The 25424-nt window shown below is 34.5% G+C and overlaps 1 pseudogene and 4 gene segments (V, D, J or C); all 5 read right to left on the reverse strand.

Annotated features, from left to right (window-relative positions):
* Nucleotides 1-2654: 2654 nt before the first annotated feature.
* LOC122327095 lies at nt 2655-3223 on the reverse strand. The segment is given in 2 exon segments: nt 2655-2968; nt 3126-3223. Coding segments are annotated over 2 exon segments (354 nt in total).
* Nucleotides 3224-9374: 6151 nt separating this feature from the next.
* On the reverse strand, nt 9375-9863 carry LOC122327104. The segment is given in 2 exon segments: nt 9375-9682; nt 9779-9863. Coding segments are annotated over 2 exon segments (345 nt in total).
* An 840-nt stretch (nt 9864-10703) lies between these two features.
* LOC122327111 lies at nt 10704-13173 on the reverse strand (annotated as a pseudogene).
* Nucleotides 13174-19204: 6031 nt separating this feature from the next.
* On the reverse strand, nt 19205-19761 carry LOC122327122. The segment is given in 2 exon segments: nt 19205-19521; nt 19622-19761. Coding segments are annotated over 2 exon segments (441 nt in total).
* A 3957-nt stretch (nt 19762-23718) lies between these two features.
* Nucleotides 23719-24555, reverse strand: LOC122358337. The segment is given in 2 exon segments: nt 23719-24194; nt 24489-24555. Coding segments are annotated over 2 exon segments (429 nt in total).
* Between the last annotated feature and the right edge of the window lie 869 nt (nt 24556-25424).

Genomic DNA, 25424 nt, shown 5'->3' on the forward strand with positions numbered 1-25424 from the left:
CTATCCTCTGCTCGGCATTCTGAAAATCAATACAAAAATATCCATAAATTTATCAAGCTGCCAAAACTAAAGTCCTGATGTGGAGAATACAGGATATAGAAGAAGTGATTACAAACCTATCGAAAAGGAAAAAATACTGAGTAAAAATGTGACCCAAGCAGACATTTTGTAATTCTCTAATTTTAAACGAGTCTCAAAAAAGCAAGGAAGTCTTTTTATGTACAGTGCAAGGCAACTTTTGTAGTTTTCAACCAAGTTGAGCTCCACCCTCTGGGAAGGTGAGTCTTGCCATGTTGTTAAATAAACTATATGTCAAATGAGGACTGAATGTATTGTGCTTGTTGTTGTGCATAGCTCGGGCTTCACTTTTTTTTTGGAACATCTCAATGGTTTTAAATTCATTAAAACCTGCTCAAAAGTCTTTGATTGTTTACTGACTATTTATTTATTATTTCAAAGCGTTTACGGTGAGTAAACAATGACAGAATTTATTTTCTTGAGCAGTTAAACATATATTTTAGTGCGCATCTTAATGTTTCAGTATATATAAAAAAACTAACTCAAGTGTTCTATGGTGATGAATGATCTAATGATGCAGTGACTAAAAAGAATATTTATGAAAATAGAGGGGATTTTTGTCAAAGAGGAGCAAAAGCTCTTCAAAATAATTACCGGAGTAAGTGCTTGTCGCCCCCTTCTGAATTTCACAGGTTATTGCAAGGTGACAATAAAATTTGTGTTATGTGCTCATTAAAAATTGTATATAAATTGTACATATGTAAAATAACAACATAAAAATATCACATGTCTGAGATGGTAGGGGAAATAGCAATACCTGTATAACATAATATCTTTTATAAACATTTATTTTTTAGGTTAATAACTAGTAGTGGAATTAACCAGTCACAGTGTTCACAGAAATATAGAAATATATAGCAGATAGGCCTATAAGAAAAAGTAAATATAAGGAAAGATATATAGGAAATATAATCAGTGTAACTCATCACCATGAGTTTTTGTGTGAGTGTTGAGTGTGTTTGAGTCACTGTGGGCCTCAGAGCACAGTAATACACAGCAGAGTCAGACACACACACATCCTGGATCGTCAGAGGAACTGTTCTTGAAGTTTTGTCGTGATTTGCATTAAATCTCTTCTCAAAGTCTTTGTCATTCTGTACAGTTGTAGCTATTATCGTCATCATGTATTTGGGGACACCGTTCATTTTTTGTTGGTACCAGAAGAGATACGGGGACAGGTCGCTGGTTTCATATCTACAGTTAATCGTTACAGATCTGCCTTCAACAGCAGTTTGAACTGTTGTGTTCTGATCAACACTCTCCAGAGAATCACATCCTGAAACAGAATTTAAAGCAAAATCAATTAATAAATATTTTGCATGGCAAATAGAGACTCAAAGGATCCTACCCACCCCAGAGATATGTTACAAAGATGATAAAATGTAAGTTCCAGTGAGTCATTATAATAAGTGAGAGGAATGTTTAAATCCACCGGAGAACACAGTTTTTCAGCTTTGATGAGTCTGTGTGTAATATAATGTTACAGTATATAAAGCCGCTGGGAGGAGCTTGAATCAGCACATAGAGTGTCTGATCTCCTCCTTTCAATTGGGCCATTTCCTTTTCTTTTTTCTCTTTTCTTTTTCACAACATTTCATGATGTTTGATATGATGACAAGACACTCCAGCCTTTATAACAAACACATTTCTGTCTTTTATTAATAGTGTCTCCGTTCTAGCCTTGTCTAGCCTGATCTATTTTCTACCATTATTCTCTTTACACATTAGTAGATCCTTCCTTCACTGTTTTCTAAAAGTTTGATTACTGACTTTCAAAGCAATATTTTGTCTGAGTATTTTGTCAAAGCAATATTATGATCTGATATATCTTCTTAATATCTCCATGATCGATCACCTATATACAGTATATATTCAGGTTATTTATTAAAATACTGTTTGTACCAATACAGCAAAACATAACTGCTGATCACTGATATCAGCATTCCAGTGTCACAGACTTGTCTTGTTCCCTGATCATATCCATATCCTTTTCATACGATTCAAATCTGTCAGACGACACACCTGAAATAGAAAAAAAAATAGTACTTGACAATGTGTTGAACCAAAGCGAATAAAATGTTTAAAGTGTCTGTTACCTGATAGTGCTAAGAATCAGAATGTTAGTTTTACAGATCAAGACTTTGATTTTGAATATTTGTATGTTTATAGATTTAAAACTCAATGCTCTGTTTGTTTCTGTAGTTTTTTTTAATTCACCATTTAAACAAATTCACTTTTTTTTTTTAAATGTTTCCTTATTGCCTTACAGTTTTGTGGGTGTGGTTCATGCCATTAAGGTCCCTCCTATATTCAGTGTTTTTAGCATTTTTTTATATAATTATATTTTTGTATGGGTGTTGTAATATGGCTATTTAGTTTTCTTTTATTTTAGTTTTAATGATTTAATGTGTTAGTAGTCTTAATATTACTATCCTGTCCCACTCCCAATAAGTAAGCAGGTGTTACCATATTGTGGTATATTTATGCTGTGTGCGAGATAAATGTGGTTTAGAGTCATTTGATTACTATTCTTCATCTTTGTGTGAGTTTTTGTAAAGCCTCTCAGGCATTTTGTATCACTGGGCTGCTGTACGTAGAGCACAATAATAAAGAGCTGAATCTGACAGAGTTACACTCCTAATGGTGAGTTCAGTGGTTGATTGGGATGTAATCGACCCAAAGCGAGGGTCTGGTATATTCCCTTCATTGTTCCAGGATCGAGCACCTTTCCACAGTAAATACTGAGGTTCTTTGTTGGGATACTGTCTGTACCAGTAAAGTAAAACAATATTGCTGATTGTACTGTATGAGCAGCTCAGTGTCACAGACTCTCCTTCTTCACTGATTTTAGCATCCTTGTCTCCTGGTCCAATGCTGTCAGGAAATACTCCTGATAATAAATTTCAGACAGACAACGGTAAAAACATCTAATAAACAGCCAATTCAATGATATAATTTCATAATTTCATATAATGTGATTTTGCATCGCTTACTTTTACTTGCACACCGCTCAAAAATGTGAACATGTAAATTGTATTTTACTGTACCTGATACTGTTATTACAATAAGCAGTAGATATTTCTCCATGTTTCAGCTTTTGAGTTTTTGTTTTGCTCAAATGTTTAGTTACTACATGGAAAGTTAGTTGTTTATTACTAATGTGGGTGTGGCTAATGTCATCAGGTCCAATAACTCCTCCCTCTTCTCTGTATAGGTTTTTTCTTTTGATTTTGTACGAGAGAGAGGCATCCTGTTAACACTGTGGGCCTCAGAGCACAGTAGTACACAGCAGAGTCAGACACACACAGGCTCTGGATTATCAGTGGAACTGAATTTGATGGTTTCACCTCAGAGTAAAATCTGTCCTGGAACTCTGTTCCGTTACTTCCTCCTCCGTATGAATTCCTTTGTAACACCAGTTTAAGAGATTCATCCGTTCTCTTTATGTACCAGAAAAGCTCTGCTGCAGTTGAGGTTGTGTTGTATTTACAGTCTAATGTTACAGATTCTCCCTCAAGTTTAGTAACATGTTTAAGTGGCTGATCGACTGTGTCATCTGACCGGCATCCTGTTAAAACACAAGAGTGAGTCTGTGACACACAGCACTATAATGTAGAAATAACATCAAACATGCAAGAGTAATATAGCAAACATACCAAGAATAACTAATGCCAGTATTATTGTCTCAAGCAGCCATAGTTTCATTGTTGGTTGTTTTTCTTCTAAATGATAAAGTGCTACCCAAAGAATGGACAAAAATCAAAGTAACTGAGAAAAGAAGAGAGTTTCAGAGATATTATTGTATATAAGCAAGGGAGGAGCTCATAACACTGTCAAATGCTCAGTGTTAACAGGATCAGTCAAGAAGTTATATCTCCCTCTTCTGGTTCTTCCTAGAAATACAGAAGTTGAAATTATTTTCATGGATGACTTGTTATAGTTATAATTTATTTCTAGGTACATTTATACTTTTCTTTAATCAAAAATAAATGTTTTAGTATACATTTTGTTCTATATTATATTATGGTATTTTGTAGAGATATTAGTAGAGATATTGAGTGCATTACTTTTCATGTCGGTGAGCTGTTTGATGAGATGTAGTGAGGACATCTTCCTTCACATTGCGCAATTGATAATTTTGTAGCTGAAGAAAATACACTTTCAAGTTTTCTGTTTTAGAAATTTGTTTCATATGGTGTGTTCCTTGTTTCTTTGTGAAATTAGAAATTTCCAAGTGAAGACAAATTCTTAATTTTTCATAAATTCTTCTAATTTGATTACTGAAGATGTTATCATGCTCTGTTATTTACTCAAAATTTTGTTCAAAGCAATAACAGTCTGTGTGTATGTTTTTATAAAGCCTCTCAGGCATTTTGTATCACTGGGCTGCTACTAGAGCACAGTAATAGAGAGCCGAGTCTGACCAGTTACACCAGTAATAGTGAGTTCAGAGGATGTTTGGGATGTAAACGACTGAAAATTTCGATCTGTTGATCCTGTCCTCTTTAGGATCGAGCACCTTTCCGCAGTAAATACTGTGGTTCTTTATTAGGATACTGTACCAGTGAAGATAAACATAATTACTTTCCTTCAGTCTTGGTCATAGCATTTGGTGTTTATCATTCATACATATGCAAACTATTGATAAATGGTCTAAATCATATGGATGGATGAACAGATAAATGACTGCAGTGGGGAGGCGCTTTGCTGTTATGAATAATGTTGGTTTGCTTTTTAATTCATAATATAATTATTCTCTTCTCCTATATTGTTCAACAGGTGTTACCACATTCTGTTATTTACAGTATCAGTGGTACATGTGGTATCATGCATGTCTGATTACTGACTTTATAAAGCAAGAATTGTGTGTGTGAGTTTTTGTAAAGCCTCTCAGGCATTTTGTATCACTGGGCTCCTACTCTCAGAGCACAGTAATAGAGAGCTGAATCTGACAGAGTGGCACTAATAATTTTGAGTTCAGTGGTTGATTGGAATGTAGTCGACTGAAAATGAGGGTCTGGGATATTCTCATTTCCGCTGTTTGATCGAGCACCTTTTCTCAGTATAAACTGTGGTTCTCTATTAGGATACTGTCTGTACCAGTAAAGCATAACATAATTGCTGCTTGATTCATAAGTGCAGCTCATTGTCACAGACTCTCCTTCTCTATGGATAATATTAGTATCCTTGTCATTTGGGTTAATTTTTTCAGCATACACACCTGTAACAAATTTGCAGTTGAATATTAAACCATCAACCCATACCATGAATCAAAATATTATAATAGTCAAAAGCAACATTTGTTGATTAAAGCATAAATTATATTCACCTGAAATAATGAGAATCACTAGCAGATACACCTCCATGTTGAAACCACAGTTTAAAAGTTTTAATTGGTTCTTATCACAGCTTATAAGTTTTGAAGTTTATACATGCAAACTTGTAAACATTTGATGCATGAAATAAATGAATCAATGCATACATGAATGACTGCAGCGGGGAGGAGCTCTGTGGTTTATGAACAGTGTGGGTGTGGTCACCGACATCATCCCATCCCATTTTATCTTTTATAATGTAAATATAACAGGGAACAATGCATTCAATTTAAATACAAATACAGGCAATTCTTAACCACAGTGACATTTTTCTTTCTCAATCTTGCACTGTGAGTCTTGGAATAATCTGCAAGAGGCAAATGGTTGTTTTATTTTTAAATGGTTTGTCTTATTTTATTTTTTAAACATTAAATTTACGAAACAATTTTAAAGATGCAATACAGTTCATTATTATATTACTAGTTAACTGGACTAATGCTGTCTGCAAATGCAATAAAATAGAGAGACATTTAACTAACAGCAATATATTATTGTGAAATTACAGCGTGATGTTAAAATAAGAAATTATATCCACCTAAACCAATAATAGTTGTATGTTTTTATAGGTTTGTGCATGTTCTTTTAAACTAAATCTTACCTTGAGGTAACCAAATTTGTTCAGCATCACTTTTGGAACTCCATTTGCTTTTTTGCTGAAACCTATAGATGTTTATGTATCAGTGGTTTCTTACTGAAAGCTGCTTGTTACAGCTGCTACTTCAACAGCAGTCTGAACTCTTGTATCTTGTTCAACACTGTCCAGAGAATCACATTTTGCAACATAATGCAAAACAAAACTGATTACAATCAAATCTTGCTCATGCTATTATTAAAACAGTTTTTACCAGAATTTCTTACCGCAGAAATATGCGATAGTGAAAAAAACTATTATTTGCCAGTGTGCCATCAGAATAACTGTTAAACAAACAAATTATATACGATGGAGTTGTTTAAATTTAAAGTAGACTCTTGTGTTAGCCGCTCTCTGATAAAGTTGTTGTAAAAGTGTTGCAAAGAACTGCAAGAGAAGTCTCCTCCTTCTGAAGAATTCTGGGTGCATTTTATTGACACTTTAATTTTTTGATGTTTGTTTAGGCAGTGTCTTCACATACATTGATTGATTGTGCTGTGAACGAAAGAATGAAAATTAGTAATTTTGTCATTGAGTTGTTTTGAGAGTGAGACAACTGATGTGTCTCTTTACAGCAGATCTGTCTTAGTAGCTTCTCCTGACGCTTTCAGTAATCGAACAGTCTCATACCAGAAATTAAAAGATGCTTCCCCCTGGTGGTGATTTTGTTGTAATAAGCTAAAACTTAGGGGGTTTTTTTTAACTATTGTTTCATCATGCTATTCAACTGTGTACCACCTCTCTATGGGTAATACATTGGTACATGTCTGTAATTGTGGATGTTTTAAAGTTGTGTTTTTGTAAAAACTAAATGATAAAAATTGTTAAATAAGAATATAAAATAATAGAAATGTGCTTCTGATAAGAAAAATATAAATACCTGTACAAGTCAATCAATGTAACATTTTTTATATATTATAATTATTTTTAGGTTATTAACTGCTGTGAAACTAACTAGTCGCAGTGTTAATAGAGAGGAAAAATAGAGCAGATATATAGCAAATATCATCAACCATCAGAAAATGTAACTCATCACCATGAGTTTTTGTGTGAGTGTTGAGTGTGTTTGAGTCACTGTGGGCCTCAGAGCACAGTAATACACAGCAGAGTCAGACACACACACATCCTGGATCGTCAGAGGAACTGATGTTGAAGTTTTGTCGTGATTTGCATTAAATCTCTTCTCAAAGTCTTTGTCATTCTGTACAGTTGTAGCTATTATCGTCATCATGTATTTGGGGACATCATTCATTTTTTGTTGGTACCAGAAGAGATACGGTGATGGGTCGCTGGTTTCATATCTACAGTTAATCGTTACAGATCTGCCTTCAACAGCAGTTTGAACTGTTGTGTTCTGATCAACACTCTCCAGAGAATCACATCCTGAAACAGAATTTAAAGCAAAATCAATTAATATTCTGCATGTTATGATAGCTCAAATTTAAAAGATTTAAAAGAACCCCACTCACCCCAGAAATATGTTGTAAAGATGATCAAATGTAATTCCCACTGAGTCATTATAATAACTGTGTAACTGAGAGAAATGAATTGTTTGGATCCAGTGGAGAGCACAGCTGTTTCGCCTTGTCTTTGATGAGTTTGCTTTTAATATAAGACACTGTACATACAGTAGCTGGGAGGAGCTTATTCTGTTGAATCAGTAGTGTCTGATCTCTTATGCAGCATTTTTCCCTTTCTCTCTCTCTTTATGTATACACATTTATGACTATAGTTAATATTTTAAAAGCTATGTGATTTGGTAATTTTGTTTATCGTAGCTTATAACACTGCTTACAAATTAGAAAATGTAATACTTTATCTGACGAATAATAAATGGTAAATGTCTTAATATAATCAAATCAATATAAAATATATAAGTATATCATGGGCTAATAATTTTAATAACTCAATTAAAACTAAGCAGCATTAATAAAATTACATTTTCTTGTATTAGTTGTTTTTTGATATGTAAGTGAAAATTTTACCCTTGCAGCTCATTTAAAAATTAAACTGATGCTGTTACATCTCAGCCTGTTTCATTCCCCTCTTCTCTGTATAGGTTTTTTCTTTTGATTTTGTACGAGAGAGAGGCATCCTGTTAACACTGTGGGCCTCAGAGCACAGTAGTACACAGCAGAGTCAGACACACACAGGCTCTGGATTATCAGTGGAACTGAATTTGATGGTTTCACCTCAGAGTAAAATCTGTCCTGGAACTCTGTTCCGTTACTTCCTCCTCCGTATGAATTCCTTTGTAACACCAGTTTAAGAGATTCATCCGTTCTCTTTATGTACCAGAAAAGCTCTGCTGCAGTTGAGGTTGTGTTGTATTTACAGTCTAATGTTACAGATTCTCCCTCAAGTTTAGTAACATGTTTAAGTGGCTGATCGACTGTGTCATCTGACCGGCATCCTGTTAAAACACAAGAGTGAGTCTGTGACACCCAGCATTATAATGTAGAAATAACATCAAACATTCAAGAGTACTATAGCAAACATACCAAGAATAACTAATGCCAGTATTATTGTCTCAAGCAGCCATAGTTTCATTGTTTTTTCTTTAAGATGAATATGTCCCACTCAGAGACAGACTACAGAAAAATCAATCAGTGAGAGCAAACTAAGAAAAGAGAGACATTCAGAGCAGTTATTACTGTGTATAAGCAAGGGAGGAGCTCATAACACCCAAATACTCTGTGTTAACAATATCATTCTAGAGTGCATATCTCCCTCTTCTGGTTTCTTTGTAGAATTAGAGTACAAAAGCAGTTGTTCATGGATTATTTATTAGTTTTGTAATTTAAACAAGCATTGCAAAGACCCGCTGTTTATCAACCTTATAAAAATATACTTTTTTTAAGCATTTTTTTTCTCACAATATCATTAAACCAAATGTGTTCAAGAAATTTATATGATTTAATTTTACACAGCTTCTCAAGTTGAATTCCCCTTTCTGATTGATTATTTTAGTTGACATTAGAAGTCAGATAATGTTCTGGTTTTGTAAAATCTAACTATTAAGATTGCGTCTGTTTTTATTTAAATGTAAAACAAAAGTTTATAGCTTTACTTTGAAATGTCCAATTTATTTTGCTGTAAAACAGCTATTTGTTTTAGTTGTTTATCATGTCTCCACTGCTGCTTTTGTTTGGCAATTGTTCAACAGGTGTTACCACATTCTTTTATTTACAATATCAGTGGTACGTGTGGTATTATACACATCTGATTACTTATATTTAAAGCAAGAATTGTGTGTTTGGGTTTTTGTAAAGCCTCTCAGGCATTTTGTATCACTGGGCTCCTACTCTCAGAGCACAGTAATAGAGAGCTGAATCTGACAGAGTTACACTCTTAATAGTGAGATCAGTGGATGTTTGGGATGTAGACGACTGAAAGCGATCTGGTATATCTTCAGAGCCGCTCCATGATCGAGCACCTTTTCTCAGTAAAAACTGTGGTTCTCTATCAGGATACTGTCTGTACCAGTAAAGCATAACAGAAGTGCTGCTTGTATCATAAGTGCAGCTCAGTGTCACAGACTCTCCTTCTCTATTGAGCGTATCCTTGTCATTTGGCGTAATGCTGTCAGCAAACACACCTGTAATAAAATTGCAGTTGCATATCATAATAAAAATTAAAATATAATTCTCGTAAAAAACAACATTTGGTCATTAAAGCATAATTTTGTATTCACCTGAAAATACGAGAATCACTAGCAGACACACCTCCATGTTAAAGCCTCAAAGTTCTCGATTGCTTTCTTCTCAGTTGATAAACGACTGTTGTAGGGAGGAGCTCTGCTGTTTATGAATAGTGTGGGTGTGGTCACTGACATTATAGTCAATCCTATATGCATTATTAAATAAATATAGGTGATACTTATTGACCTCACAACATTAAATAAAAAAAGACATTAAATACTGTTCTCTTCGTGTGCCCCTAAATTGAGCAGGTGTTACCACATTCTGTAATTTACAGTCTCAGTGGTACATGTGGTATTTTACACATCTGTTTGAGTTTTTATAAAGCCTTTCAGCGTTTCTTAATATTACTGGGCTGCTGTACGTAGAGCACAGTAATAGAGAGCTGAATCTGACAGAGCTACACTTTTAACATTGAGTTCAGTTGAGAATGCAGTAGTTGACTGAAAGTGACGGTCTGTATCAACAGATACATTTTATATAGTTAGGTACTTTATTTTTCATAATCTAATAAGGGGGAACAATATAACTCAGGTGAACATCTTTATTCTCTTTTTTTTCTTTTAATTTTAACCTTTGTTTCCTGCTTGTCATGATGATGATGTTCAACAGTAGATGTTTCCTTTAAAATAGTAAATCTGTGGTGGTGTGCAGATGTCAGCACCTTCACACTAAAATATTTTTGCCGTTTTGTCCCAGTTGAGCTTCCAAAATAATGGGAACACAAAATGTAATAAAATAAACAAAAAAATAAAATAGAATAAATAAAATGAATAAATAACTTAAAATAAAATAATTAAAATAAAATTGAGGACTTGGGTACCAGTATATTTTTTAAGTAGCATTTGGCAAAGCAATTGTTTAGCATTTGTGACAATTTATTGTTAAGTGTTATTAGGTGAGATTCACATCAGAAGTTCAACAACAAAACTTGCACACACATGGTTTTTGTATGATTGTTGAGTGTATTTCTGTGACTGTGGGCCTCAGAGCGCAGTAATACACAGCAGAGTCAGACACGCGCACATCCTGGATCGTTAGAGGAAATAATTGTGAAGTTTTATCAAAATTGCTCTTAAATCTATCTTTGAACTGCTTGTCATTTGTACTGAATCTGTTCAGCATGTATTCTGGGAATCCATTGATTTTTTGCTGGTACCAGAACAGATCTGGCGACGTATCAGTGCTTTCATATTGACAGCTGATTGTTACAGCTGTTCCTTCAACAGCAGTTTGAACTTCTTTATTTTGTTCAACACTGTCCAGAGAATCACATCCTGTAATGTAAAAGTAAACAAAAACAGTGCTTATAGGGATTTCATATTTATATTTGAAGAATATTACAGACATAATACATTACTTACAGAATCTGACTTACCCCAGATATAGTATGTGACGAAAAAGATTATAATTCTTTGCCAGTTTTTCATCATAATAGTTGTAAAAGCAGTAAACTCTGGCAAAATTGTTTTAACACTGTCACTTGTGTAAAGACCTTCAGGAGGAGTCTGACTGCACAGTATCTGATCACATCGCTGTCTCCTCCTTCTGAAGGATCTAATGACTTTTCAATTTTCTGATGGTTGTTTCTTCGCATACATTCATTCATGCGCTTATTTTTCAGTTTGATTAACTAATTGTGGAAGACAGAGCAATTGACTGCTGTGTATTACTGTGCTCCAAAGCCCACAGTGACAGAGTCAAACACACGCGCTCCAGTTCAGCATTAAATGTCTGTAGGCTCTGTAGTTCTGTTCTGTTGGTGATCTGTTTGGTATAGCTGTTTGTACCAGTAGAGATAAGCATTTGTAGAACTCATGAGGGTATAATTACACAAGAAAGTCACTTGATTTCCCTCAGAGGAAATTTGTTTTCTTAAAGGCTGTTTGACACTGTCCTGTCCCCGGCACACTGGAAAAGATGGGAAGTAAATTAACAATCAAATATAAATTCAACAGACATTAAGCAACTTAAGTGTACAAGATAAAATACTCTTCTTACAAAAATCACGGCTGTGAAGAAAAGAGTAATAATCAGCCATTTTGTCTCACACAAGAAATTAAGAGATGCCTCCCCCTGGTGGTGATTTTACTGTATTAACTTTTACTGTATTATTTACTCAATTTAAGTATATTTGTAAACTTAAGAATCATTTGTTATTATTTAATCATAGAAACCATGCATGCATGGATGTGTGGGGCAGAAGTTATTTTAATGTATTTAATACTGTTGTTGTTTTTGTTGTCTGCCGTATTTCCTAAAGTGATTATTTCCGAATTCTATAATAAAACAATAAATCATGAATCAGTTAGTGTTGACTGGCATCGTGATTTGAGACTCGAGATTTGAATAGAAGCACACCGGTAGAGAGGCAAAACTGTCCTTTTCAGGGCTTCAAGTGCAGGTCAGTTACATCCTTATAGAGTCTAACAGAGTAAGCAAAGACAAAACTACAATGGTCTATACTTGCTTACTCTGTTAATAATTAAATGTTGACTCAAATGTTGGTAGTAGCAGTCAATTACTGCAAAATTGCCAAAAGGACATAATTACTATTGTTGACCTACAAATATTCACAGTAAACTGCACTAGACTTCAGTGCAAAATGCACTAGAAAATTTACAAAAAATGTATTTAAACCATAGTAACCACAAATTAAATATATATTTAATACACTATTTGTAGTAAAACTCTGGTTATATATGATGTTCACAACTATTTTGATTGTTTTGCATATTAATAGAAGTTCTTAGAAGAATCTTATTTTGATCTTTCACTTTTTCTTTCTTTTCCTTTTATAAAGTGAAGAAAGTCGCATCACTAACCACACACAGATGTTTCCACGAGTTGAATTATATTGTGTGAATATTTGATTGTGGGTTTGATGTGGCTTGAGATTCAATTGAAAAATGAATTTGAGTTTTTGTACGGCTTCACATAGACTTTGTATCACTGGGCTCCAACTCTTAGAGCACAATAATAGAGAGCTGAATCTGAGAGAGTTACACCAGTAATAATGAGTTCAGTGGATTTTTCTGATGTAGTCGACCGAAAGCGAGGATCAGCTGGAGTCCCAGTTTCACTCCATGCCCGAGCTTCTTTCCACATTAAATACTGAGGTTCTTTATTAAGATACTGTCTGTACCAGTAAAGTCTAACATATCTGCTGCTTGTATCATACGAGCAGCTGAGGGTCACAGACTCGTCTTCCTTCATGACACTAGTTTCTTGATTTGGTTGAATCTGGTCTGCAGTCATCACACCTAAAACAAAGAAATAAGACAAGATCAAACATCACAAATTACGTCATTTGTGTGTTTTTCTACATCTAAGGGAGTAGTACTTTACCTGGAATCAGGATTAAAATCAGAAAAATGCATTTTACCATGTTTACTAGGTCAGAACAGTGTGTCCTCTGTGCTCCAATTCTAATGTATGAGTTCAGTTGTCACAGAAGAGGCGTGCCTTCAGGTTTTTTTTCTTTTGTAAACTTTGATGATTTCAGATGCAGGTGATTGGTTGGAGGTGATCGTTTAAACACAAGCACAAGAGAAAAATAAATCAAAACATATGCATTTCTTATGTATTAGTTCTGGGACTGTACCTCAAAAAAAAACACAATAAAAATACTATAGATCTGCTCTGTTTGAACTTCATGACTTCTATTTGACTTGATTCTTTGGTTCCTTACGAAGAGCACTTTATTGTTTAATACTGATATGATTCTGACTTGATAACATATAAATTATGCTAACTCTTTATAATATTATACTTGGTTTATAATGTTGTAATAGCAACGTTGGGTGTTTTTTTTATTATTATTATTTTGTATGTTTTTGTGTGAGTGTTGAGTGTGTTTGAGTCACTGTGGGCCTCAGAGCACAGTAATACACAGCAGAGTCAGACACACACACATCCTGGATCGTTAGAGGAACTGTTCTTGATGTTGTATCCAGAGTAGCAGAAAATCTCTTCTTAAAATAAGACTCAGGTGTTCCTTCACTGAATGGATATTTATTCAGAATGAATTCTGGTGATTTGTTTGGCAGCTGTTTGTACCAGAAGAGAAAAGCATCTGTATTTGTAGCTTTGGTACTGTAGTTACACATTAAAGTTACTTCAGCTGCTTCAGTTGCAATAATTTTTCTTGAAGCCTGTTCAACTCTGTCTTGCCCCCAGCACACTGGAAAATACATTTAATTATTAATAATTTGCATATATGAAGTAATCACATATAAAGCAATAAAATTGTTGATGTACTCCTTTGGTCAATGAAAGTACAAAAAAACAATGGTCTAGAGAGAAATGAAATCACTGTTATCTGACAAAAGTAATTGTTAAGATAAAGAGATTCATATTTTAATGTGTATTCTTCTAAGTATGTCTTCTTGCCTGATGTGATTGCAGCTCTTGGTTTCCTCTCTGTTGCTCTTGTGTTGATATTTAAAGTCTGGAGGTCATTAAACACGTCCCCTTGAAGACACCTTGAGGGATGCTGCCTCCCTGTGGTGAACTTATGTGTTTCTAACTGACATTTGTGTCAAAAGCGAAAACTTATGAAATATAAGCAGAATTAATGCAATCAGACACCAAAGCAGTAACAATAATTTTTCAGATATCTGATAATACCAGAGTAGTCTTGTAGATCTGAGGCGGTGTGTTGTTTTGGATGATTAGAACATTAGTAATGACACCGTTTGATCTTTGTTCATTACATTTAAATTAGTAATGTTTAGAAAAGCAAAATGATCGGTTTCAGTCTTGTTCTCCAGCTCTGCTATTTACAATCTTTAAAACTAACAGATTTTAGTTTGTCTAGAGAAATAGAAACACATTTTAAGTTTAATTATTAAGCTTAAACATATTCATTTATTTAGAAAAATAACAAATTAAAATGTGACAAAAAAAAAATAAAAATCTAAACTTAATATTTCCAAACTTGTGAATGCTGACATAGTTTTTGTGTGAGTGTAGAGTGTGTTTGAGTCACTGTGGGCCTCAGAGCACAGTAATACACAGCAGAGTCAAACACACACACATCCTGGATCGTCAGAGGAGCTGATATTGTTACTGTATTTAGATGCGCATTAAATCTATTCTTGAACTGCTCTTCATTATTTCCAAAAGTAGACAGCATGTACGTTGGGAATCCATTTACTTTTTGCTGGTACCAGAAGAGAGTTGGCATTGGATCAGTGGTTGTATATGAACAATTGATTATTACAGCTGCCCCTTCATCTGCTTTTTGAACTCTCATATTCTGGTGGACGGCATCCTCAGATCTACATTCTGAAATTTAGAAAAACATTTACCAGTTAAATTCATTCAGTCTAATTCTTTCTTAAATTAAAATGGAAGGAATCTACTTACCCAGGAAATATGAGATCAACACCAAATATTTTTTCCAGTGTGTCATTATTAGAATTTAGTAAATCTGCTGTGCTAAATAAGATAGAATTGTATGAACCCCTATAGAAGAGCAGTTCTAACCAGTTCTTGCTTCAGTCACTTGAACACTTTTACAAACACTGTAGGAGGAGCCTGACTATTCCACAGTATACAGCTTAATCAGAGGGTTATGTTATTTTTTTTTCTTTCTTATAGTATTCTAGAGTAATTTGCTTTAACCTTGAAGGAATATTGTAATATTCTCCAATTTTTTCAACAATATTTAAAAGTGCATATTACTAATATAAAATAATATAAGGTATAAAGTTAGCATATTAGTTTTGTCATACATAGGTTTAGAAAAACCATATATGATTAATTTATATGATTACCAACATTTTATTTTGTGTTCGGTAGAAAAAGTATCTATTCAGGTATGATAACATAAGGAGTAAATAATGGCATAACTGTAGGCGTTTTTTTTTTTTTTTTTTTTTTTTAATTATAGAATTTATACAATGTTAATGTCAAAGAAAATCTCTCTTTGAATTCATCCATAATAGTTCCTTTTCTAACTGTAAATTCACTCAGAATGAATGTTGGTGCTCTGTTTGGAAGTATATTTTGCATTAGTATAACTGGTAGAGTAACTGCACTGCAGAGTAACTTGAGCTGCTTCATTTGCAGTCATCTGTCCTGAAGGTGGTTCAGCTTTGTCTTGTCCCCAGCACACTGGAAAATAGATTTACTCATTATTCATGTGCTTGCATTAAATATCTCACACAGATAACAGAATCAGATGTCAGAATCAGTTATGATAATGTGGTATTTAGTGAACTCTACATAATTGCGATGTTTTCTAATTCAGGATCTTGTTCCACTCGTCTTTCACTCTCTGCGCAGTTTGGTTTCTTAGCATAACTTTAATGAGGACTGTGCTTCAGGATACAATGGGGACTGATGGTTTCACATGCAGGTGATTGGTTGGAGGTGATCTTTTCGAACACAAGCACAAGAAATCAGAAAGTATGTGATCAGGTTCTTAGACCTTCCTAGTCACTGTACTGATAAAAATAATGAAACAATGGAAATACTACAGATCCACTCTGCTTCAGCAGAACCTCGCAACTCTAAATTCATCATGTACTTTTAAATGGCTTGATGTTTTGTAAACCCACAAAGAACGCTTTATTGTTTATTGCTGGTGATTCAGACTTGATAGCTTATGAATTATGATACCTTTTACAACGTTTTTACTTAGTTTATATAGTCTTGCGTTGGCAAAGTTGGACTTTTTATTTATTTTGTACGTTTTTTGTATGAGTGTAGAGTGTGTTTGAGTCACTGTGGGCCTCAGAGCACAGTAATACACAGCAGAGTCAGACACACACACATCCTGGATCGTCAGAGGAACTGTTCTTGATGTTGTATCCAGAGTAGCAGAAAATCTCTTCTTAAAATCAGTCTCAGGTGTTTCTTCACTGAATGGATATTTATTCAGAATGAATTCTGGTGATTTGTTTGGTAGTTGTTTGTACCAGAAGAGATAAACATTTGTAGCTTTGGTTGTATAATTGCACATTAAAAATATTTGATCGGCTTCATTTGCAGTCATTTTTCTTGAAGGCTGTTCAACTCTGTCTTGCCCCCAGCACACTGGAAAATACATTTAACTATTAGTCATTTACATATGAAGTAACTCGCATATAAATAAACAATAAAGTGCAAATTATAAACTTGCTTACCAAAGTCCTGTGTTCTGAAGAAAAAAATAATCATGAATTTTTGCATTAAGATAAAGAGATTCATATTTTAATGTGTATTCTTCTGAGAATGTCTTCTTGCCTGATGTGACTGTAGCTCTTGGTTTCCTCTCTGTTGCTTTTCTCTTGATATTTTAAGTCTTGAATTCTTGAAATGTCAAGACACCTCGAGTCCTTGAGACACCTTGAGGGATGCTGCCTCCCTGTGGTGAACTGTGTGTTCTAACTGATATTTTTATCCAAACTTGTGAATGCTGACATAGTTTTTGTGTGAGTGTAGAGTGTGTTTGAGTCACTGTGGGCCTCAGAGCACAGTAATACACAGCAGAGTCAGACACATCCAGATTCTTGATCATCAGAGGAACTGAATTGGTTTGTGTGTTCAGACTTGCATTAAATCTTTTCTTGAACTCTTCTTCATTATTTCCATAAGTAGAAACCCTGTTCAGCATGTACGTTGGGAATCCATTCATTTTTTGCTGGTACCAGAAGAGAGTTGGGCCTGCTTGAGTGGTTGTATATGAACAATTGATTATTACAGCTGCCCCTTCATCTGCTGTTTGAACTCTCATATTCTGGTGGACGGCATCCTCAGATCCACATCCTGATATTTAGAAAACCATTTGTCAGTTTAATTTAAAATGCAAGGAATGCAAGGACTTATGTTTAAGAATCTACTTACCCAAGAAATATGAGATAAACCACACAAAATATTTGTTCCAGTGTGTGATAATCATAATAATGTAAGTATGCTGTGATAAATGAAATAAAATTGAATGAACACATCTAAGAGCAGTTCTAGCCACTTGATGCTCCAGTCTCTCTTTGCTAAAGTTACACTGAACATTTTTACAAACACCCGGAGGAGGAGCTTGACTACAACAGGATACAGATAGATTGATTGAAGGCTTTGTTATTTATTTTGAAATTTAAGGCTCATAGTATGGAAGACTAATATTAATATTTTGGTACTCTCTTATTCTCTGGTTCTCTCAGGTAGGATAAGATGAGGGGGAGTAAATAATGGCAGAATTTAGTTGTTATTATTATTATTATTATTATTATTATTATTATTACTATTATTACTATTCTTGTGAACTAGCCCTTTAAGATCATGGTTATGTATTTTATGTGTTTGTTTTGAGCAGGTTGTGGTAGATTTCAATTTTTGTGTGAGTGTAGAGTGTGTTTGAGTCACTGTGGGCTGCAGAGCACAGTAATACACAGCAGAGTCAGACACATCCAGATTCTTGATCGTCAGAGGAACTGTTCTTGACGTGGAGTCCAGTTTTGCAGAGAATCTCTTTTTAAATTCATCCTCAGTAGTTCCTTTACCAAAACTAAATTCACTCAGAATGAATGTCGGCGCTCTGTTTGGAAGCTGTTTGTACCAGAAGAGATATGCATTTGTAGCAGTGGTAGAATAATTGCACTGTAAAGTAACTGGATCTTCTTTATTTGCAGTCATTTCTCTTAAAGGTTGTTCAACACTGTCTTTCCCCCAGCACACTGGAAAATAGATTAAACTATTTAGAATTTACATAAATAAGACATATACTAAAATACTAGAAATAATATTTCTTACCAAAGTCCTGTGCTAAGAAGAAAAGCATAATAATCATTAATTTTCCCATTGTTGAAATGAAACTAATATTCCGGTGAAAGTTTTAATGAATGTGTCTCTCTGTCTTTAATGTATAGCTCTCTGTTTCCTCTCTGCTGATTATACTCTCTGGATATTTCAAGCCTTCAAGTAGGTCTAAAACCTGACACAGTGTTGACTTAGACTGTACCCTTTAGATTTTGCCCCCCAGTGGTGAATTTATTTCTAACACACATAGGAAAATTAGGTTTACGTTTTACAAATTTGCAAATTTTAATATGAACTTAAGAGATCCTGCCCCCTTGTGGCCACATTTACTGATGTACACTATCAATATCTATATGAATTTATTTTACAATGTCTTAAAAAGTAGAATGAAGAAGCTAAGGCCAATGTTGATATTAATTAGACTATTTTTTTCTTTGCTCCGTTCAGTTCAGTTGTGAGTTCAGAAGTGTCACAATCTTCTGTTGTACATTGTTTCTCTTTTTCATCACTGTTGCCACCTCTTATTAAACATCACATACCTGAATACAATTTCTTATCACACTCAAAAGCAGGTGTTTCCACATGATTTAATAATATCAGACTGTGGTTTTAATGTGGTTCCGTTTCAAAGAGAAAAATTTATTTGAGTTTTTGTACGGCTTCACATAGACTTTGTATCACTGGGCTCCAACTCTTAGAGCACAATAATAGAGAGCTGAATCTGAGAGAGTTACACCAGTAATAATGAGTTCAGTGGATGTTTCTGATGTAGTCGACCGAAAGCGAGGATCAGCGGGGGTCCCAGTACTACTCCAATCTCGAGCTTCTTTCCACATTAAATACTGAGGTTCTTTATTAAGATACTGTCTGTACCAGTAAAGTCTAACAAATCTGCTGCTTGTATCATATGAGCAGCTGAGGGTCACAGACTCTCCTTCTGTACTGATGACATTTGCATCCTTATTTGGTTTTATCTGGTCTGCAGCCATTGCACCTGCAAAAAATAAAAATGAAAATATAAATTCTAATTTATAAATAGAATCAGTCACATAATGATCTTTTTTCCTTGACATTGGCATCAAAAAGTATTTTACCTGAAGTCATGATTAATATCAGAACCAAGTGTCTGTCCATGTTTACCAGATCAGAGTTCTGTTGATCTGTGTTCTGTGTCGTAGGTTGTGATGAGTGTCTAGAGTTACTCAGGATCTGAGTCATACAGTCTCTCAGGAACTTGCTGCTCTTTTGATGATGATGCTTTTGGCAATTAACAGAAAACCACATAAATGAAACCAAATATTTGCAGAGTAGCAAAACGTGTTGGTCATATAAATTAAAAATATATGTAAATGGTATTTAAATAAGTATAGATAACACTCACATATTAGGTAAATAGAAAAGGAGGAACTAATGACCCTGTCAAGTTAGAGAGTAGAGAGTTAATGCAGATGAATAACTGCAGGATAATTTAACACTTGAATCCTCATCAGCAGAATCCTCTGTTTTGGTAGGTTTGATTTCATTTTTATATGCTGCATCTGCAAAAGTAGATAAAATCTTTTAATTAATCTCTAATCAATTTAGATGTATCGGTATGCAATGTATAACATAAAGAAAAACATTTATATGATAATGTATAATCTGCATTAATTCTTCATGATTTTTTTTTGCTATAGTACTTTTTATAGTCTCCGTTTAGATGTACACCACACACAGTGAATTTAGTTTTGATGTTTCTTTTGTTGATAAAAACACATTTATTTGAATTGCCTATACATATGATCAAGTTAAATTGTTTTTAAATAAACACTTAGTCTGGGGCTAACATCCTAGAGTACAGTGTGAATACATAAAAATAAAAGTATTAGTATGTTTACAATGTGCATTCCTCATCTATCTATAATTCAGATTGAAAGAAATCGACTGTGTCTGGTTTTTGTACAGTGTTGAGTGTGTTTGAGTCACTGTGGGCCTCAGAGCACAGTAATACACAGCAGAGTCAGACACACACAGATTCTTGATCATCAGAGGAACTGAATCTGATGAAACTTCAGAGACAAATCTCTCCTGGAACTGAGCCGCATTATCTTTTGTTCCAAATTTGTTTCTCCACAGAATGTACTTGGGAAAATCATTTGCTCTCTGGATGTACCAGAAGAGCTCTGGTTGCGATGAAGTTGTTGTATATTTGCATTGTAACGTTATTGATTTTCCTTCAGATTCAGTGACGCTTTTATCTGGCTGATCAACACGCTCTTTTCCAAGACACTCTGCAAAACACGTTAGTGTAAAACTTTAATCATTTTAAGCTATAAAACTCTTTGAAGCAATTAAGAAATAAAAAATTCCTCCACCTACCATGATAAATGGATGCAAAAAATAGTAATTTAAACAACCTATGAGTTATCATTTTGTATCATGTGTTGACTGTAAAACGAGAAAAAGATAAATCAGCCATGTCAGTAAAAAACTGGATGGTTTATAGCAGGGGAGGAGAGAAAAAAAAAAAAAGAGGAGGAAATACATGTTTTTAGTGGTGAATGTATGCTGCCCTCTTCAGGATATTATTGTAAAAAGTAATAATTTCATTTTTTTTAGCATTTGTATTTTGTATTTTTTATAGTATCCCTTTAGTATTTGACAGAGAAAGTCTCTATGTTACAGTTACTGTGTTTCCAGTGTATATCTTTTTTACACACTTTGTACAGTTGTACTCTGCAAGTGACAGGAGTATGGTTAAATAATTCATTCTCATAGTGTAAATCAGAATTAACACATATGTCATTTAGGGAATAGAAAATGTAGGCTCATAATTTGGCTGTTATTAATATATAAAATACAAGGGATATCTTTGAGCCTTCTCCTGGTTAAATAAAAAGCAGGAGTTCTGGATCTCGGAGACTGACCATTCCAGTACATGTTAATCACAGTTCCATCATATTTAGTTTTTTCCCCCTCAAATGTTTCTGTTTTTCAGTGGTGTTACTGCCTGTGCAAATTTGTCCCATAAACCATGATAAAATTAAATAAAAGAAGTAAAAATATCGCCAATATAATCACAAATTCATATGATCAAAGATTCAAATATAATGTTACCCTTTTTTATGATATACAGCTGTAATTCACAAAGTGTTGCTTTTCATTTACATCACCTTTTCAGTAACCACACACAGGTGTTTCCACAAGTAAATAAAATGTGTGAATTATAGATTGTGGGTTTGATGTGGCTTGAAATGAAAGTGAAAACTGAATGTAAGTTTTTGTACGGCTTCACATAGACTTTGTATCACCGGGCTCCAACTCTTAGAGCACAATAATAGAGAGCTGAATCTGAGAGAGTTACACCAGTAATAATGAGTTCAGTGGATGTGTGTGATGTAGTCGACCGAAAGCGAGGATCAGCGGGGGTCCCACTTCCACCACTTGATCGTGCAGCCTTATATATTAAATAGTGAAGCTCTCCGTCAGGATACTGTCTGTACCAGTACAGATAAACATAACTGCTGCTTGTTTCATATGAGCAGCTGAGGGTCACAGACTCATCTTCCGTTTTTGTGACACTAGTTTCTTGATTTGGTCGAATCTCATCTGCAGTCATCACACCTAAAACAATCAAAAAGATAAGTAACACAAACTATCCCACTGGATGTGTCTGGATACATCTGTAATTATTAAGAGTCATATTTTACCTGAAGTCATAATTAAAATCAGCAGCAGGTGTTTTTTCATCTTGACAGGTCAGATCGTGTGTGTTAATGTTGTCTGTGTTCTGAGCTGTACATCTGTGTTACTGTGAGTCTCTGCAGTTTCACTCAAACACACAGGAACTTCCTGATTTCTGTGTGATGATACCAACTGCTGCTTCTCATGTTTTTGCTTAGAGGAAGGCTTTATCAACTGCATGAAAGTGTACATACATTTATTCATTTTGAAGATGATTTGAAAGAAAAATACAAACATTAATTGCTTTGTTTTGATGGTTTCTGGCTCAAATGATTCGAGCTTGGAAGCTCCTGTCAAGTACACTGAGAGTGAAAGTAAGATGATGTATTTACTGGCTGTAGAGTATGGACGCTGATCCAGGGGCAGTATTGAACAGTTATGACCTATGATGTTCACAGTGGTTTAGAGCACAACAGTACACAGCAAAGTCTAACATACAAACATACTGGATTGTCAGTGGAACTGGTCTTTATGTGGAGATCAAAAAATCTCTCATTAAAGTCAGGATCAGTAGATCCTTTACAAAAAGTAAATAGTGTACACTGTTGCTCTGTTTTTGCTTGCACCCGAAGAAAATAAAAATCTTAAATTGTAGTACAGTCATTTCTCCAGTAGGCAATTCAACTCTTGCTCCCAGCAGTCTAAGATTGCTTTTTAGTTTTTAAAAACTAAATATACTGTGAAATGCTGAAAGGTTAGTAATGCTTTAAGTAAATGACTTAAATATTTTTTAATATTTCAGTTCAAGAATTTGTCAAAAAATGACATTATATCATTATTTGCTTCTACTATCATTACTATCTGCTATACATACTGCTATAGTATTTGTTATACTATCACCAGTTACTGTGGATATAAGTATGTAAATGCTTACACATTTGTGTGTCTTTTATGCAGTGTTTCATGTCTACCTTCTTTTTATATTATACATAGTCTAAAAAGTTTATTATCCAACTTCTCACACAGGTGTTTCCACAAGTGTATTTAAATTGTGTGGTGTGTGCCATTGCAACTGCAAACATTCCTGAAATTAGTCATTCAGAGTACTGGGATGCAAAACACTGCAATACTTCCAGGCAAAGGCAGAAAGCAGAATGACAGAATGGAGCATCATTGTGTGTGTTTCTTATTCTCTCTCTAAGAGACATCAGATATTTCTGCTTTGAACCCCACCTCTTCCTGAGAGCTCTGTAAAAGAGCAAATCAGCTCTGCTTTCTACACCACCATATCATTCGATTACTTCATAGCTCCCTCTTGTGGTTACTTACTAAATATGTCACATGAGATACAGTGTGATTATCATGTTTAATTAAACACATTTATCAGATTTTCAGTGAGTGACTTTTTAAATGTGCACACCCACTCAGATTTTTTGCTTGTTAAAAAAGTTATTCAATTGATATGCCTGTACAAAAACAAACAAAAACAATTAGAACTGTATTTAAATCTGATCTCACATTAGTAGTAGTACAGTGTTAACAAATAGCATTCCTGCAACTATATGGTTTATCCTATCTGATATTAATACAGTGTAAATTTAGAATCTACATATATTTATAGAAAAAATGGTTGTACATTTTCATATGTCAGGTTTTTGTACAGTGTTGTAGTGTTTCCTGTCACTGTGGGCCTCAGAGCACAGTAATACAGAGCAGAGTCAGATACAGCAGGAGAGGAGATGATCAGATCCACATGTTTGATTTCTTTTGTAGCTTGTTTTTCTTTTCTGAGCTTAGTGGAGAATCTGGGGTCTATATCAGATGTCCTATTCTCTTTCACACTCTCCATTATTAGCACAAGAAACTGAGGAGCTGATCCGGGATACTGACGGTACCATTGAAGGGATTGTGCAGAAGAATAACTGCAGGATAAAGTAAGAGTTGAACCCACTTCAGCAGTTTCTTCAGTGCTGTCTGCTGTGATTTCATCTCCAAAACTCACACCTGGAAAAGAATGAGACTTTTAGTCTTCAAATAATGGTGAAATTGATTTATTTGAATTTGTACAATACATACAGTAAGCAATACTGGATAATTATGGTACATAATAATGTTGCATTGTCATTGTAATGAGGTTGTAGTAGTAGAAAAAATGAAAAATGCATGCAGTAAGTTTATATTTTAAGATAAAAGTTCATTATGCATGCAACATGGAAATCAGTGGAGAAAAAAAAAGATATGTGTATATTTTCAAATTATTAATGCAAATGCATGCAAAACATACACGAATGCACTTACCTGCCAAGGTAGAAAGCAGAATGACTGAATGAAGTATCATTGTACATGTGTGTGTCACAGCAGCAGGAATGAGCTTTGTGACAGTCTACAAAATGAAACAAAGATCATCTCAGATCTATGCTCTAAACTCCTCCTCTTTCTGATGCTAACAAAATCCCACTCGTATCATATTTTAAAATCACATTAATTTTTTAGACTACATACAGGTGAGATCTGCTCATCCAGGTTCACAGTTTAAGATTATGAAATGCATTTTTCTGGCATTTGCTCTTTTTCAGTGTAACTGCAGTGAATAAGTGATTGACTCTGAAAGTAATACACAAGTAGTTTACAGCACTACAGTCCTAATTAGTGGAATTGTGAAATGGGTTTAAACTTGGTTAAAATGTGTTAAATGCAACTAGGAGTGCTGCTACTGGTACTTGACACTGGTACAATTCCAATTCTGTAGAGCTTTGTGCAGAGTTCTGTGCACACAGGTTTTAAGTGGGCTTTAAAGGTTTTTGTGTGAATGCTGAGTGTGTTTGAGTCACTGTGGGCCTCAGAGCACAGTAGTAAAGAGCAGAGTCTGATACAGCAGCAGAGGAGATGATCAGATCCACATTGGTCTGTTTTTCTTTTCTGATATTAGTACTGAATCTTTGATCCACATCAGATATCTGAGCTTTTTTTGTTCCATCTGAGATGAGCACAAGGAACTCAGGAGCCGATCCGGGATACTGACGGTACCAAAGTAAAGACCAAGCAGATGAATAACTGCAGGATAATGTAACATTTGAACCTTCAGCAGCAAACTCCTCAGTTTTGTCTGGTGTAATAGTATCTCCATTACTGGTACCTGCAGAGAAATGTAAAATGTTAGTTTTGACCTTTCAGTGTCAAAGTGGACTACACTAATAAAATCTTAAATAATACAACTACACTTCATACATAACT

Source organism: Puntigrus tetrazona, chromosome 2 (genome assembly GCF_018831695.1).
Source record: "Puntigrus tetrazona isolate hp1 chromosome 2, ASM1883169v1, whole genome shotgun sequence".
Taxonomy (NCBI): Eukaryota; Metazoa; Chordata; class Actinopteri; order Cypriniformes; family Cyprinidae; genus Puntigrus; species Puntigrus tetrazona.